The 17,549-nt window shown below is 39.9% G+C and overlaps 1 protein-coding gene across 3 annotated transcripts in view; it reads left to right on the top strand.

Annotated features, from left to right (window-relative positions):
• Positions 1 to 708: 708 nt before the first annotated feature.
• Positions 709 to 17,549, top strand: part of LOC143035147 (calcium-binding mitochondrial carrier protein SCaMC-2-B-like) — a 194,337-nt gene continuing 177,496 nt past the window's right edge. The window contains exons 1-2 of one of the 3 annotated variants that reach the window (XM_076201769.1): positions 709 to 991; positions 15,897 to 15,959. In XM_076201769.1, coding sequence (XP_076057884.1) covers positions 797 to 991; positions 15,897 to 15,959 — 258 coding nt within the window. In that variant the 5' untranslated portion in view covers positions 709 to 796. The remainder of the gene's footprint in view (positions 992 to 15,896; positions 15,960 to 17,549) is intronic. The other 2 variants (XM_076201773.1, XM_076201770.1) reach the window with 2 other exon arrangements.

Consider the following 17,549-nt stretch of genomic DNA (forward strand, 5'->3'; position numbering starts at 1 on the left):
TATACATAAGGAATAGCACACAGTCAACAGGAAAATTAGGATGGCCAACTTTTAATTCTATACAAAAAACCACAAGTATAGTTAGATAAAGTGATTACAATTTCTTGTTACTTTTGGGTATTCTTCGTTACGTTGCTCCGTAACATGTTGAATTTAGAATTCAAATGTTGCGCAGATGTGTCGCGTATCCAATCTTTGTCGGCTGTCGTTGTTGAAGTTACGAACTGCGATTCAGAAACTTAGTTCTATAGGTAAACGCTAGCCACTATTACGAATATCTCTAAACATCAGGTTTCAGGTAGATATGCATTTTTCCTCGACGCCTGTGTGGCTTGTGTAGTGCAGTGCAGTTTTTCACAAAATCTTTGTAAACTTTCGGGTGTAAAATTATGTAATAATACATTTGGAATATTGTACGTATCTGAATATAATATGTATTTATTGTGGATAGTAGTTGTACTATGAAAAGAGTCAAATATAAGCATCTAGTAATGGAGTTGCAGATGGTCGTGAAGTTCACCCTATTTTAGATAAATTAGTCATGATATATCATAGAACTTATGCTTACTTGCCACATATAATTTTACCAAGGTCATAAAAAGAACAGCAATTTATATGAATAATTACAATCTAAAACTGTTTTATAGATTCAAACTCTGTTTGTAAAAGATTCCAATCTTGTATGTTATTTTCATCGTATTGATAGCACCAGTGTAGTCTGCTGTTAGACAGTGAGCAGGCGGGAGAGTGGTAGTTTTCGTTCCTTTTGTCAATCTATGAGTGTAGTGCACAAATCATGTCGAAATCAAACGATCGCTCTCCAAGTGCAACTAGAGTGCACCACTGTTATGAATTGACTACAGAGGAGGAAGAAAGAATAGGGAACCTTTTCAGGCAGTTAGATGCCAACAACGACGGGCGAATTGATGTACATGATCTTTCGGAAGGGTTGAAGAAACTCAACATCCCGCAACTTCCAGGATCTGCAGAGGTAATTATATTAGTTTTTCTTTTATTGTTTGGTTGTAGATATAGAGTGTCTTTATTTGACAAGTTATCTATTTGGGAAATTGATGACTTATTTGTAAATTGTGAGGGATCGGGCCACCATTGCGTCACCTTTAAGAATTAAGTTTAGTTAGATATTATAATAATATCTAACGTGCAAATAATTATAATAATTATTTGCACGTTTGTGACGTACAGTGTATGATGATCAACAACAGCTATGTTACATAGACTATGTTTCAGAAGTATCATGTTATGATATATTTTAGTTATAATTGAACAAAGTTTTGGGTGGAGCAAGGAGGAAAAAAAAGTAATTTCTAGATGTGGAATGTAATTATTTACAGTCGCAGTATAATTGATAGAAATAGAAGGTATTATTGGTTGGGTAAACGTTTACAATAAGATATCATATTTGATGCAGGGATTATGATATGTGATTGTGAACATACAGATGCCAGTTTTCTCTGCAGCACTACAGACAGTCAGTCACTCAGAAATCAAATGATACTGGCAAGTCAGTGTTTGGTTACTGGAGTATAATAGTGGTTCCATTAGATAATACAAGCTGCTACCTCTAGTGCTGAGCATAGCAAAATAAATTACTGATAATCCTTTCTGTATTGAAACTAAGGTAATTTGAATTTTTATTGTAATGAAATAGATTTTGGGAATTTATTTTGATGCATTTAGCTTTGGAGGGGTGAGAAAGTAAATTGTGTTACTTGACAGGGCCAGTATACACCAGGCGTGTCAGTGATGGGTCTAGAAGACCATTATCTGGAAGCATAATGCCCCAAAAAAGTCCATTGGGCTAGATCTTCAGACTTGGACCAATATATCTTTTATTTTTCAACAACTAGTGTTCAGCTTTTTTACAAGATGAGCTGACAACCAACATTATGTCTCTCCTCTCCTTCCCTCTCTTTTTCTTCTTTCTTTTTTAGTCGTCATAATTTCTTTCCAGATAGTGACGTAAATTCAGGGCCACATTAAAATAACACAATTAAGTCGTATGTTTTCTTCCCCCAAGAGCTCTGTAGGAGGTCCTTTGGACTTTTGATGGCTATTGCGAGGCCATGGTTGTCCAATCTGCGAAACTTGGGCAATAGCTACTTTATAACTTTTCAACATGATGTGAGTTTCCTCAACTGAATAAGATTTTATGGCAGTAGTCATAAAACTTACAACTATTCTGTCATTCATAAAGGATTGCCATCTTGAACTTGTAAATACTGGGTATTTCTCTTACCTTGATAAGATTGTCTGGTATTTCATGGAATTTGTGTAGTTCTCATCACATTCATTCACACACAATTGCAGTTAACTTCTTGAGTTATGATAAACCATCTTTTACTCCTTATTAGGATCTGGGTTGGGGAATTTGAGGCTCACAGAAGCATTTGGTTAGGCCGACCATAGGAGGTTGACATAAAATTCCTTAAATGAAAGTTTTTTTTTTTTTTACAGTATAGAATTATATGGTAATAACTGCATCTAATAGTAATAATATGTACACTTTACATTTAAAGTAAGTTAAATGTGCAAACAAAAAATTGTAGGCCTTTTAAGTTGCTAATAAAAACAGATAAGGACAATTAATGTCTAGAAAAGGCCACCATATATATTCTTTCAGAAAGCTTTATGAAGAAAGTATTAGGAAACTTACTGACACAGGCCTGTAAAACTTGAAGAAACATTGTGTATAAAAGATACTTGTGAATCTGGGATGCATGGTGAAAAGGTTTACAGACGTACTCTGTTCTGAAACAAATATAAGTCAATAGGACCAGAGGATGTGACAAGATTTTTAAAACAAAGGTCCCAGCTCGATTTTAAGAAATCCCTTTAAGTGGAACTGTTATTATTGGAACAAACAGTGTGTAGGAAAAACAGTTGCTGAGAGTATTATTTAGTATTTCATTGGCGATAATTAGCAGTGATGTGCTTGGTAACAGTAGTGTGCTGAAGAGGTGGAGTTAAAGGTGGTAAAGACGAGTTTTAAGTACAGAGCAGATAGGTAATTTTTAAGATGTTTATGCATTACCACCATATTTAACATGGGGTTGGGAGTCATGTTTTTTTTTATTAAATATTATAAGATTTGATATTTATATCATACTGCCCATGATATGATGATAAACATAATAACCAGTGTGTGTAATGGGCTTTTCCTGCATTACCAGGTAGGAGTATTAATATACAGGTAGTCGTCGACTTACGACCGAGTTCGGTGCCGACAGACAGGTCGTAAGTCGATCTGGACGCAAGTCGGTCTATATATATATACAGTATATATTACCCTTTATATAATATATATATATATATATATATATATATATCTATATATATATATATATATATATATATTGTATACAGACGCTCCTCAACTTACGTTTTAGTTACATTCTGAACGGCCGAACGTAAGTTGAAAATGAATGTAAGTTGTTACTGTACTGTACATCCGTAAATTCTATTACCGTATCTTATAAAACACCCCTAAATCATTAATTATACACATAACATTGTAAAATAATAACATTAATTTCAAATAAATTAAATTCAAGCAACATAAATTGAGATGGTGGAGGAGGAGGGGGAGGAGGATGAGGCAAGGCATGTTCAGTTTGTCGTTTGTGCAATGTAAACAATGGACGCAGCGTCATGCACAATTATCGTTTGAACTACGGAGAGCGTAAAATCGAAAAAAACGTAAAACGAATTAACGTAAGTAGAGGAGCGTCTGTATTTAGCATACTGAAATAATCTTAGCATCTTTGAACTATGTTGTATAGTATTTTTAACCTTTTTATAATTTCATCTGATTTTCTTTGGGAAACGTAGCCTAGGCCTAAGCATATTGAATAAAATCCTATCATCTTTGACCTATGATATTTAATACTGTATTTGTTAACCTTTGTATTATTTTACCATCAGACTTTCTTTAGGAAACGTATGCATACTGAATAAAATCTTATCTTTGAGCTACGTTGTTTAATATTCATTAACTTTTTATCATTTTCGTTAGGAAACGTAGCCTAGGCCTACGCATACTGAATAAAGTCCTGTCATCTTTGACCTACAAATTCTTTTTTGTTGGTTACATTAAAATCATTGTAAAGCAAAATTAGGAAAAAAATATTTTGAAACACATTCTTTTCGTTTACGTACTGTACCAAAAATATTGTTATCGACAACAGACTAGGCATAGACAAAGTTTACTGTTACATTTTATTAATCGCAAAGCATAAAAATACAAAATGCTGTGCCGAACATTTTGTCATCGACAACAGATTAGGCATAAAAAAAATGCTGTTACATTTTATCAATTGCAAAACATAAAAATACAAAATATAAGGCAAAATTAGGATTTTTTTTATTTCAACAAAACACATTCTAATTCTTTTCGTTCAAGTACTGTACCGAACATATTGTTATCGACAACAAACTAGCCTAGGCATAAAAAAGTTTATGTTTTATTAATTGCAAAACATAGAAAAATACAAAATGCAATGCAAAATTAGGAAACATTTTACTTGAAACAAACAAAATGAAAGAATATTTAGCTGGCTGGGATGCTGACGCTGCCGGCAGCCTGCGAAAACTATCGTACTCGCGTCTCGCAGCGTGCGGAGTAATGTACTGCACTGCCAGGCATAACATTGCAATTCTATTACTCTATTAAATGTTAGATATTATTGCACCATCTCGTGGTCGTAAAGTCGATCAGTCGTAAGTCACATAGGTCGTAAGTCGACGACTACCTGTATAAACCCAAGGTCCTTTCCTTCTTATGAAAAAAGGATAGCAGAGTCAATGCATATATGCACATTGTACACAAAACCCATTTTGTTAACTCTGGAATGAAGAGAAGAGACTGGATGACTGCATTGTGGACAAATGCCCAGGATGTAACACTTCACCCCATACTATTCAACACGTCATGGAAGACTGCATTGTGGACAAATGCCCAGGATGTAACACTTCACCCCATACTATTCAACACGTCATGGAAGACTGCATTGTGGACAAATGCCCAGGATGTAACACTTCAACACGTCATGGAAGACTGCATTGTACACAATCACGCATGCAAACAATTGTGGGAAAACCTCATTTCAGCCATGGCATTCCTTGGGGAGATGGGACTGCTTGGACAGACAGTTTAGGGAACAACAACAACAAACAACTCTGGGTTGAAGGGTCATCCCTGTACCCTGTCACATTGCTTGGGTCTTGGGAAATGCTTCATGGCACAACTCTTCCACTGCAGATCCTGGAATCCAGAACCAGTTTACCCCCACCATTTCATGATACATTTCCAGGTTTATTTTTATGTCCTCTATTTTTATTGTTGTAATAATTGTTGCCATGAGTTATACTGACTGGAAGCCTACAGATTCACATTAGTAGTCATTTGTCCTCAGGTCCTCCTATAGATCTTTCTGAGAAGAAATTGTAGACTGTATGTTGTATTAGTGTGGTATAGTTGTGTCGCCAGCTTATGGTAGTAAGTGGTTGTTGGCTCTTGTGTGAAAAGAGGTAGGAAATATAGATGAAGTTGATAGGAATTCAGTTCATACAGGTAACTTATGTTACCTGTAGCTATTCACCAATCTTGGTCATAATTTTATAGTATGTTTTGGTCACATGAAAAGTTTATCACCAACAATGTGTGGATGGCAAATTTCAAGAGGTGCTTCAACCTCAATGTCAGGATTGCTATTGAGGCTGGTTCTGCTGATACAGGTTATGCCCATGAATTTTCTGAAGAATTGAATATCATTGAGAAGGAATACCTTCTGGAACAGGTGTTCACCATGTACATGATGAGCTTGTTCTGGAAGTTGTCCAGTGAACCTGCATAAAGAGGATGTGAACCAGGCTTACACAGGATCTCTGTGATGTGTGCTAACTCCTCAGGTGTGCTGAAGGCTACAGTGATGTGTAGAGCATAGACTTGGTGCTGAAAGGGAAGAACCTGAACTGCCTATCAGTATATTTCATGTTTATTAAAAAGGCCTGGATGATGTGCCTCATCAGCATTGAATGGCTCAAGTGCTACTTCATCCTGAGTGTCAAGGGCTTCCTCAAGAGCAAGAGGTTGCAGTTCAAGGTCCTGCTGATGAATGACAGTACCCCAGGCCATCTGCATTCCCATGCCAGCATTAATGGAAATGTTCAGGCTCTCTTCCTTCTTCCGAACAGTACTGCAGCCCCTCAACAAAGGGGTCATAAGTGTGTTCAAGAGGGCCTACAGGCCCTACACCAACTTGACCTTTGCCAGTGTGCTCAGATTAACAAACTCCAATGATGAACTCGTTGAATTTTGGAATTGGTCCAACATTTAGGACTGTCACTTCCATTGATGAAGTGAGCCAAACCCTGAAGCTCAAGACTGAATGATGGTTTCCCCAAGGTGATCATCACTTTTGCCAGGATTGTTGGGAGTGAGGAATTTCTGACTTGCTGAAGGAGGTTGAACATACCAGTGAGTACCAGCTCAGGTCTTCTGAGGATGAAGATAACAACTACAACAATGTTGATGAGAAAGGAAAACCTATTCCTAGTGGATGTACCCTGTATTTAGCCCACTTCAGGCAGGAATGTATTCTCCAGGAAATTTCCATCAAGTGACTCCAGCATGGGCTGAAGCCTGAAATTCAAAAAGACGTATGACCAGATGAAGAGGCAATGGAAGTATTTCCCCATCTCTATTCATGCAACATCTCTTGCCGATTTCATCTTCAACACCTTCAGTATCTATATCAGGATCCCTTTCAGGTATCAGTCTCCAGAGCTTAAGCCATAAGCTGTACACTTTTGGCTATAAGCCAGTAACAAAGAATGTGTCAAAATATTGACTTTGAGTGTTACTGTACTGTATTTCTAAGTCAGTGTTAAAGATTTTAACCCTTTCATCTGCTTTATAGTGATTAACAGTGATAAGCTGTCACCCATTCTGTGAGTTTTGTCAGTGTTGTGATTTTGTATTTAATATGTTGTGATTAGCACAAAAACATTGTGTTCAGGGGAAGTTATCTGTGTATCTTGCATTTTCTTTCAAAGGGATTTGTAGTCTTCAGGACATACTGACCCATGGTCCTATGACCCCCCCTCCCCCATTTCAGCATGGAATACAGGACAATATTAAGAAAAAAAATTGTGGGTATGTCATGATGATGTCAAATTGATAAAAGTACAGTAGTTTGTAAAGATGACAAAGTGCTTTCAGAATGGAACAATATATGTCAGTGCTAGTAGCTAAGTACATAATGGCAATCACCATTAGCATAACTCACCACTATTTCAAATTTAATGGAAAACCTTAATTTCCATGTAGCAAAAAATAACCATACATGTTGTAGGTATGACACGAATCACTATTGATGTACATACAAACACATATAATAATGCTTAACTTGTTACAATTACATATATACATGTACCAACTGCTTTTCCCCCCATACAAGGGAGGTAGCCAATAAAACAAGGGCATAAAATCCACTCCCACCCATTCCATCTCCACAAATCCACTCCCTCTTATCTTGGCTCCTCCTGGATGCTAAAAAATATATTTGTGTCTGACCATCCTGGTTGAATTGAACAAAAAAACTTTTTTAAATAAAATTTTGATATCATATGTAGTTAGGTTAGGATCAAGTGTTGTAGCCCTTTTGTGTAAACATTGGCCTACCAATCCTGAACTTCATATATAAGACTGGGGATTAGTGGTACTTTTTGAGACATTTTTGGTGTTAAAAAAGCGAGTCTTACATGCCATCAAATACAATATTGTTTTTTATGGTATCATAATTACCAAGTTGTGTCATAAGTGACTGCCCCCATTCTGGTGCAAGTTGTTGACATGGGAACAGACGACACTAATACAACTCACTCACTCTCTCTCTCTCTCTCTATATATATATATATATATGTATATGTATATATATATATGTATATATATATATATATATATATATGTATATATATATATATATATATATATTTTTTTTTTTAAGATTTTATTATGGGGCCTGAGGACTGGTGCCAGCTACAGTTGGGACTGTGTATTCCCAGTCAAACTCAAAGCAACATTTGTTACCTTCATTATATGGGATTGTATGTCAAATTAAATTGTTAGTACTAAGGATTTTAATAAAAGCATTGGTGCATAGCTTCCAGGAAGTTACCATCTTTTGTTTATTTGCAAATATTACCTTGAGTTGAATGTCGTAACTGAAGGTTGTTTCATTGTAGCCTATGTAGAACTGATTTGTTAATGCTATTATTCATTTTTAGTCATATCAACAATTGAATTTTTTTTTCAATATAATGTACAATTTAATTTTTTTTCAATATAATGTTTTAAATTACAGTATTTGTCCTTTGGTTAAGGTCAGAAGTACTGTTAATGGTGTTGTTTATTTGACTGATTTGTGAAATACAGTGACACATTTGTTTTGTAATGGTGCTGAATATCAGGAGTAATCTGTGATAAACGGAAAGCCACATTGATAGCTAATCTCATTCGTATTTATTTATTTTTGATTTATTATATATTTTTTCTTATGCAATTATGATTTATGGCATCATTCTTGAAGTGGATGATGAATGGATATTATGGTTAATGCACATAAGTGCTAATACATAGTGTAAGGGGAAGGTTGTATGTACCATAGAAAGGTGGTTATGTGAAATACAATTCGAAAAATAGTGTAATGGGTTCATTAGCAATTTATGGCTTCATTAACAATAAGATACAATATAGTGTAATTAGATACAATATAATGTAATAGATATAATGCAATAGATGCAATTAGATACAAAATAGTGTAATGGCTTCATTAGCAATTAGATACAATGACAGGTATCTGCAAGTAGGTGGTACAGTAAGTCCACGTTATACGGTACATATGCATTCCTGAAAACATTACTGCAAATTGAAATTACTGTATAGCAAACCCATTATAACATGTAATAATAGGATATGGCAGATGTACCTTCTCCCTGCTCTTTCCTCTTCAAAATATCTAGCAGATACCGTATCTGTGAATTTTTCTTACTGTAAATGGAATCGAGGGTAGTAATTACCAAATACAGTAACTGTGAATTTACCAGATAAATAATTACTGTATAAGGAGGACTCACTATAGTAGAAGATAGATGATGGAGAGAATGGTCTCCCTGCATCTCTTGTTCAGAACTTAACACCCACTCCTATTTGGAGATGCAACCTTAAGGACTGGACCTTCATGTTTCACATAAGGAGAGCTGACTCCCAGTAACTGGTCCACCACTATCCACCACCATCCATCATCCACCACCCACTATCCACCACCATCCATCATCCAAAATTCACCATTCACCACTCTCCACCACCATCACTCACTAATCACAACCCACCACCACCACAACTGGCACTACTGTTGCTCCTGTTCCTATTCCTACTGCTGCTTCTGCTGCTAACCAGTGATGTAAAAACTGCCCCACACTAATACCTCAAAAAGCACTCCCATGTTTCATCCCTGAGAAATCAATGGGAGGTTTCCTATCCATAAATCTTAAGGTAGCCATTATTACTGTTAGGAAGTATGTTTTATATGGGTAAAAATCATGATGCAGTTCCAATTTATATATTCCAGCTATTTACCTACCCACCATGGCCCTTAGAATTTATGCATTTATGTAGCTTTGTGAATGCAGGAAGGCTTTATTTGCAGAATTATGTTTTATATGAAATACATTTGCAAGAATATGCGAGTGCTGCTTTTGAGTAATTGAAGCTTAAAGTTTTCTGTCTGCATCACATGATACTTTGCTGGCTTCTGACCCATGCTGTACCTGCCATGCACAACAGAACTGCAATGAATTTGATTATTCCCTTCTCATTGTTGAATGATATTGCATTAAGTCTTGTTTTGTGTGCATGACAGGAGTGCCTTGTTTAGGGGGGTGAAAGCCTTGTCTTACCTATTCCCCTAGTTTTAGGTGTCTGCTTGAGGAAAACTAGCAGTGATGTCTCCAAAGCATGTTGAATGCTGTTCTAGAACTAAAAGGTGGACTACAAGGCTGTTGATGGGACATCTGGAAGTGTTGGAAGTGTCATTACATTTGAGCAGAAAGAAACAAAGGACTTCTATTTAAGCTTTAAATGAAGGATGGCATATTTCAGTGACATTTAAAAGTATCAATTCTAGTCTTGATTGGTCTTTGTGAGATTCTATTGCTGGAGATGGCTGTTTGTGTTGTTAAATTCAATAGATGACAATCGTATGTGACCTTTGACGATACTAACATAACCTGTTTTGACATGCAGTTGCTAATTTGCATACCATTTATGTGGAACTGGAGCTTGGTTAAACGTCTCTTGATCAGTCTCAGCTTTTGGTGCTTGTGCCCTCTTAGGCAGGAGCTGAAATTGATTAAACTAATTCTAGCATGATTTGGCTTTGGTAGCATGAGCTGTATGTGTTATATGTTTTGATTATGTCAGCATTTTGGCCAAACTGCTTCATCACTGTTGAGCAGGAGGTAAATTATTGTCTAACCTTTTCTTATACATCCAGCTTTCCTCTAGGTTTGGGCTCCAGTGTGCTCTTTATCTTTCCTCTTTTCCTTCTTTCTTCTCTCCTCTCACCTCTGTTTCTATATCTCTTTCTCTTTTTTTCTTTCATTCTGTCTTTGTTTTCTCTTTTTCTCTCTCTCTCTCTCTCTCTCTCTCTCTCTCTCTCTCTCTCTCTCTCTCTCTCTCTCTCACTCTCTCTCACTCTCTCTCTCTCTCACTCTCTCTATCTCTCCCAATCTCTCACTTGTCATGCACACAGTCCATTTTCCATAAGTTTTGTCTGCCAGGTGTGGGGTGGGGAGGGGGGGTTGAGGTTCTCGGTATGAGTCGCCCCTTATGCTTCGTCAGTTTGCTCTGGCGTCGTGAATGCTGCGAGTACAAGGAATGACGTCGGGGAGACCAGGAAGGTGTCGTCGAGAGACGCACAAGAACGAAGGCCCATCGAACCTGGGCAGACGGCGATGCTGCGCTTGTTAATCATTCAGTACTTCGGCCTAAGGAAGGGATCTGGTATTAGTCATTTGTACATTTGTTTTGGCTGCCAGGCGATTTTATTTAATGAAGGGGAAAATACCTTCCACTTGCCCAGCGATGAGGTTGAATTTTCTCAAAGAAAGGTACTTGTTCGTGTTTGTTCTCCTTGTGTATATGGAGGTGTGTTGACCAGTTTTTTACCTTCCCTGTACTCCTCCCACTCTACTCCTCTCCTTCCCCCCCCCTCTCCTTCAACAACCTCTTCCCACCCACTTTCTCAACGCTGATTAGAATCGTTTAGCATTAACCCGACTAAGATTATATATATGAGAGAAATTCGCTAGTGCCAGCGACATTAATCTAATTATTCTTATGACAGTCACATGTAGGAATCGAACCCACTGCTTTCGGTCACCGTAAAGGTTCTGTGAAGGTAATCTTACGGTGACCGAAAGCAGTGGGTACATGCGACTCCTAAAAATTATCATATAAACGGAAGACTTAAGGAGTGTGAAGCAAGTATCAGGTGGCAACGATCACCTTGCAGAGGTCCGGAGAATTTTGAATTTGGACCTTTCATCGCTGTGATGTGTTTTACTCATTTTGTTCTAGTTAAGAACTGCAGGAAATTTTTTATAGTTGGAATGGGGCGGAGGAGGACTCGAGGTTCGGCCTCCCATAGCTGAAGGATATCGTCTGTCCATAAAAAATAATCAGTGAGTCGCGTCACGGCGCTAAAGGGAGAGGGTGAGGGAAAGTTTCCCGTCGTGGAAATAAAAAACGGTTACGAATAAAAAAAAATGTTACGAATTAAAAAACCGTTACCAATGAAAAAACGTTACGAATGAAAAAACCGTTACTAATTAAAAAAAAAAAACGTTACGGATTACGAAGGCAGTGAGGTTTGCATGCAGCTTACGTACGTTTGCCCAGAAGAGCTTGTGATGTGCGGTCACGTAATGTCATGAAAGGACAGGACGTGTGTGTATGTGTGATTCACCATGGTCTTGGATCACATGTTGGACTCGTGATCAACAGCTATTTCCCTCCCGGAAGAGACCTCCGAGCTCGTACATGACCGATCTATGGGTAATGCTGTCACCTTACACACACACACACACACACACACACACACATACAACTCCCCGCCCACGAGAGTTGGAGTAACGACTCACAGCGCAGCGAAGATGAAATTACTTCAGCCCTGGGCGGGATTCGAACCCGGACCGCCGTAGTGGCAATCGGGAACTAACACTGTGCCACGAAACAGGTGTGTGTGTGTGTGTGTGTTTATACACGATCTTGTGTACAGTGAGTTCGTGAACATACATAGCGCTTGGGCTACAGTAACCAATTGTTGGCAAATGTTGGAGAAGACAGAGGAAGAGAAGGAATGTAGCCCCCCACCCCTTCGCTCACCACCACCAGCAGTAACACCAGATATATCTGACGGAGCCAGCACAGTGGAAATAATTTGACGTAAGTCTTGGTCTGATAGGGCGGTTGGGACTTTTGGTGGTGGCGTCGTTGTTGTCGTCGTCGAGGAGGTGGGTGGTTGGGTAGGGGGAATTATTTTTCTGTACGCTATCAAGATTGATGATTCTCTCTCATCTGGCAAGGGGGTGGTACGGGAATTAATAAAATCGCCTGGCAACAGAGGAATAAAAAAAATACATCACCCAAAGAATTGAAGTCTGTCGTTGTCAAAATGTCGACATTTGTTTGTTTATTCACTTGTAGCTTTGGTTTTCGTCGTTCATTCGTCGAGCAAAATATCGTTTCTGACCGAGCATTTGGTGTATTTATGCAACAAATTGTACTCGGCAGCCTCAAGCATTTTCTTGTTTAGACAAATATGTTCAGCCATGGTCAACGTTTGTTTAATGTAAGCAGTGCTGTTTCTTAGAATCTACCACGATTGGCATTCTCTCGCAAAGACACACAGGCACAGACGTGTCTTCTGAACTTGGGGCACATTAAACCCAGTGCTACTGATGAAAATACCAGAGATGAATGTAATATCCACTTGTTAAGGGAGGGAAGGGAAAAAACAAACAAAAAAAAACTCGCCGATACAAATTCATTTGCACACACCACACCTAGAATTTTTTTCTTTACTACATTCCCTCTCTCTCTCTCTCTCTCTCTCTCTCTCTCTCTCTCTCTCTCTCTCTCTCTCTCTCTCTCTCTCTCTCTCTCTCTCTCTCTCTTCTCCCTCCTTCACTCCCTCCCTCCACCCTCCCCCTCCCTCTCTCCCCCTCCCTTCTTTCTCTCTTCCTCCTTCCCTCACCTTCCTTCTCCTCTCTCTCGCTCCCTGTTTCACTCCCTCCTCTCTCCTCATCTCGCCCTACCCTCTAAGGGACACTTTTCCCTTACTCTCCCACCTCAGGATTTTGTGTGTGTGGGTATGGAAGGGCGGGGGAGGAGGAGGAGGAGGAAGGGGAAGAAGAAGAGGAAAAAACTGTTGCTCTCCTCCTCCCTTCCAACGCCGTCCTCGGCGGGAACCGCGCCACTCCCTCAAGAGCCCGGGTGGGCGGGCGTTCGCCTCCGCGGTCGTCGAGAGGTTCCGAGAACGGGGATGGTTTCCCTCATTGCCGAGGCCGTGTCGATCTCCTCCCCACACAGGCCCACAAACGCCCGAGTACAGCGGGGGTTTGAATGTTCGGAGTTATTCCCTCCACTATGGGAAGCATTTACATACAATCATACAATTGAGTTGTAGTAATGGAATGTTGAAATAATTGGGGAAAGGCTCGAGTCCCTTGTTCTGCCCCAAGTGTCCGCATTTTAGGAAAACTCGATGGACCAAAGCGGCCCGATAGTCTTCCTTCTTTGGACACACATGGAGAGGTGCGGTGGGAGGGGGAGGAGGCACGAAGTGTCACGAGGACACGTGTCACTAGTGACACGAGTCAGCTGGGGTTGTTTTTACCTCAGATGACGTGTCACCTCCGACTTCTGACACCCTGGCCGTGACGAAAGCCAGCTGGCTTGTGTCAGTTCCCCACAGCTGGTGTGTGTATCCAGTACTACTGGCTTAGGGAGGTTATCACACTGGGCTATTTTTCTCCAACTTCCGATTCGTCGGCTGTATCGCCCACCTCCAGGGCTTTTCCTGACGGAAAATCATTATAGCTCTTTTTTTTTTTTTTTTTTGTCAACAATTTCCATAGAATGTCGTTTGATATTATGCCGGAGGAGAATTATTTTCCTCCAGCATATAGGATTCCTTCCCGAAGGCTGCGGGCTGCAAAACTGCTCCATCAGTCGTAGGAAAAATAGCCCAGTGTGATAACCCCTTTAGGGTATGGCGGGGTGATATGCAGTGCCAGTGACTGGTAGGGTAAAGGCCTTTGTCATAATTTCTCTCTCTCTCACTCTCTCTATCTCTATCTTCTCTGTCTCTCTTTCTCGCTCTTCTCTTTTCTCTCTCTGTCTCTCCTCTCTATTCTCTCTTCCTCTCCTCTCTGTCTCTCCTCTCTATTCTCTCTCTCTCGGAATGTCTGATCACACTGATTGGATTTGTCAGTAAACGAGTATATTTGATTGTGAATATGTTTTTACATTGTTTGCGTGTGTGTGTGTGGGGGGGGTGCTTTGTGGGAAGGTGCGGGAGGAAACTGTGGGACAAATGTGAGCCAGGAGATGGAACTTGGAAGAGCGCTCTAAACAGATCTTAATGCGTTGTCACACTAGGCTATTTTTCCTCCGACTGTTGGAGCCGATTTGCAGCCCACAGCTTTCGGGAAGGAATTTGAAATGCTGGAGGGAAATGATTTTCCTCCGGCATAATACCAAATGACATTCTGTGTAAATGTTGAGAAAACAAAATACTTTGCCATAGTTTACGCCCGAAAAGTTCTGGAGGTGGACGGTATCGCCGATTATTTGGAGGTTGGAGGAAAAATAGCTTAGTGTGATAACGCCTTTATGCCCACCCACCTTCAGGAGAATAAAATCACCTGGCCTTAGATAGAATAAACATACAAAAGTCAGGGTACGCGTCGAGACAAAGGTACATCCTAGTTTTACCTGATAGGTCTGCGAGAAATCTGTTGTAGAGAAAAATGCATATATATGTATATATATATATATATATATGTATATATATATATATATGTATATATATATATAATATGTATATATTTCATCTGATCAAAGTTCGAGTCTGAAATTCCCTGTTCCAACAGGAATAAGTGTTGTAAATCGTTTTAGAAAACAATATGTTGTTCAGGTATGATATGTTGCCCTTTTTTGAATTATGGATTAAATGATTGTACGGTCTTCTTGTTTTTATATCTGATCTTGCTCTTGTTGTTATTCTCCTCTGTCTTCTTTTCTACAGTGACCCGTTAGCGCCCAGGGGTGCCCCTGTTAAGCTGAATGAAATAGCTTGGGATTAGCCAAATAAAATATCAAGAAAAATGGGCTTTGATGGGATAAGATGACTGTAAGGTCTTGTGTGTACTCAGAGCCCTCCTCCCATGTAATCTAAAATGACCCCCAGAAACGGTCGTCCCTTTCATTGGTCTAATAAATTCTTATGTTCCTAAATGATATATATATATATATATATATATATATATATATATATATATATATATATATATATATATATATATATATACATACATATCAAAGGTCCTTTTCTCCCTAATAAGGTTGTTGCTGAGTCAAAATATACACCTAGCCCCCTATCCACCTCCCATACCCCTCCAGAACACCCTCATCGCACCCCTGACCCATCTTAGCACCTCGTGGATCAAGGGCCATCCCTCTACCCCGCCATAACTCTCGGGTTGTTTAACCTAATTATTCGATTCAATTTTGTTTTATTCGCTTCTAGGAAAGCTGTGGCGGAGACCCGTCAACAGCCAGCGCTGGACAGAAGTCCCCGCACTCGGCAGAAGTATGTTGTTTTCTTCATTTTTTTTTCTTCTGTTTTTTGTTTCCTCCTCCTTCTTCTTTCCGAGAGAAAAGATCTGAGCTTGTGTAAATAGCATTTACACTTGTAGTACATCCTCCTCCTCCTCTTCCTCCTCGCAGAGGAGCTTTGATTTACTTCTAGGGGAACCTCCCCTGGGCCTTGGGGGGACTAGACAACCTTCTGGACTGGGTTATGTGCTCTTAACCCATTAGCCTTCGAGTCTTGGCCGCACAGCTCTCCTCCTGTTGCTTAAAGCTTTAGAACTAACAAAGCTTTAGCGTCTCTCTTTCTAGATGCTCTTGATCGGTGAGGTGGCCTCTAGATGGGCCGTAATAAGGTGTCCGGTATTCTAGAAGCATGTTTTCGTGCTAGCTAACTTGCTGCCTGTGTTCACAGATGATGCGAAATCTAGATATTTACCTAGATGATGTTTATTGGAGGTTCGTGATACCTTGTTCCTAATAGGAAAGGATTTGGAGCATTAAGAACACTTTCTGATGGGATTAGCAGTTGTTGGCGGAACTTCCCGTGAGCCGAGGAGTGATGTTTCTGAAGGGCTCTCCTCCGGTCGAGGCACCAGCCAGCCAGTGAGACGAGGGAGAGAAAACAAACACACGTCTCAATTTTTTTTTTTTTTTCAAACACGAGCTTTTGTTGACGTCCTTGGACTCGTGACATCATTCGGTCTTACGAGTTGCGGGTTCGTTCGTTTCGACTCTGGAACGCGAGAGGTGGCTGCACGAGTCCGTCATAATACTGTGGCACTATTGACATTGGCACACTTGCCTGCAGACGCCGGGGAGGAGGAAGAAGTGTCAAGACGCTTTTCCTCTAGGAAACGTGGTAACAAGGAGCCCGTTGAAGAAAACCTCTTGTACTGATGACGGAAAGAGTTGGGGGACGAAAGTGGCACTTGAGTGACACTCGTGCTCGTCCATGGCCGTGGCACTCTGATTGACTTCTAGCGAGTCGACGAGGACGAGTCAAGTGTGAGGAAGGAGGAGGAGGAGGACGAGGACATTGACTCGTGCCACCTTCCCACGCCCTTGGCTTGGGAGGCCATTTTGAGGGTGCGAACAAGATTCCACGAGTTACTGCTGAGTTACCACAGTTACACCGCCTGCCTCGTACTGGAGAGCGAATGACCGTCACGGGGGAGGCGTATGATCTGAATAGGAGATAGCTTTCGTAAAAAAAAAAAAAAAAAAGTGCATGGTAAATTGTCTTGATCTCTCAGCGTCTGTCATTCTTTGCTTTTTACTAATTTGCACCGTTGTTGGTCGTAGGTATTTCTTCATCTGAACTTTAAAATTTCAGTGCCTACAGCGGCCGTAGAGGGATTGCTGTAAAAGTAGGTAGATGAATAACAAATGTTGGTTTTCCTTTACCTCTCCCGTATTTGCCCTCCAATCCTCACCCTCCTCCTCCTCCTCTTTTTCCTTCCTCCATCCAGTCAGTCGACAACATCCCCGTCTTTCCTTCTCTGTTCCTCTCCTTCTTCTAGTGCATTAACTCTCACGTGCACTTCAGAATTTCATCTCCAGTCTTTCTTTTTCATTCCTCTCGGTTCAG

Source organism: Oratosquilla oratoria, chromosome 18 (genome assembly GCF_046742065.1).
Source record: "Oratosquilla oratoria isolate Oo_2021 chromosome 18, ASM4674206v1, whole genome shotgun sequence".
Lineage (NCBI taxonomy): Eukaryota > Metazoa > Arthropoda > Malacostraca > Stomatopoda > Squillidae > Oratosquilla > Oratosquilla oratoria.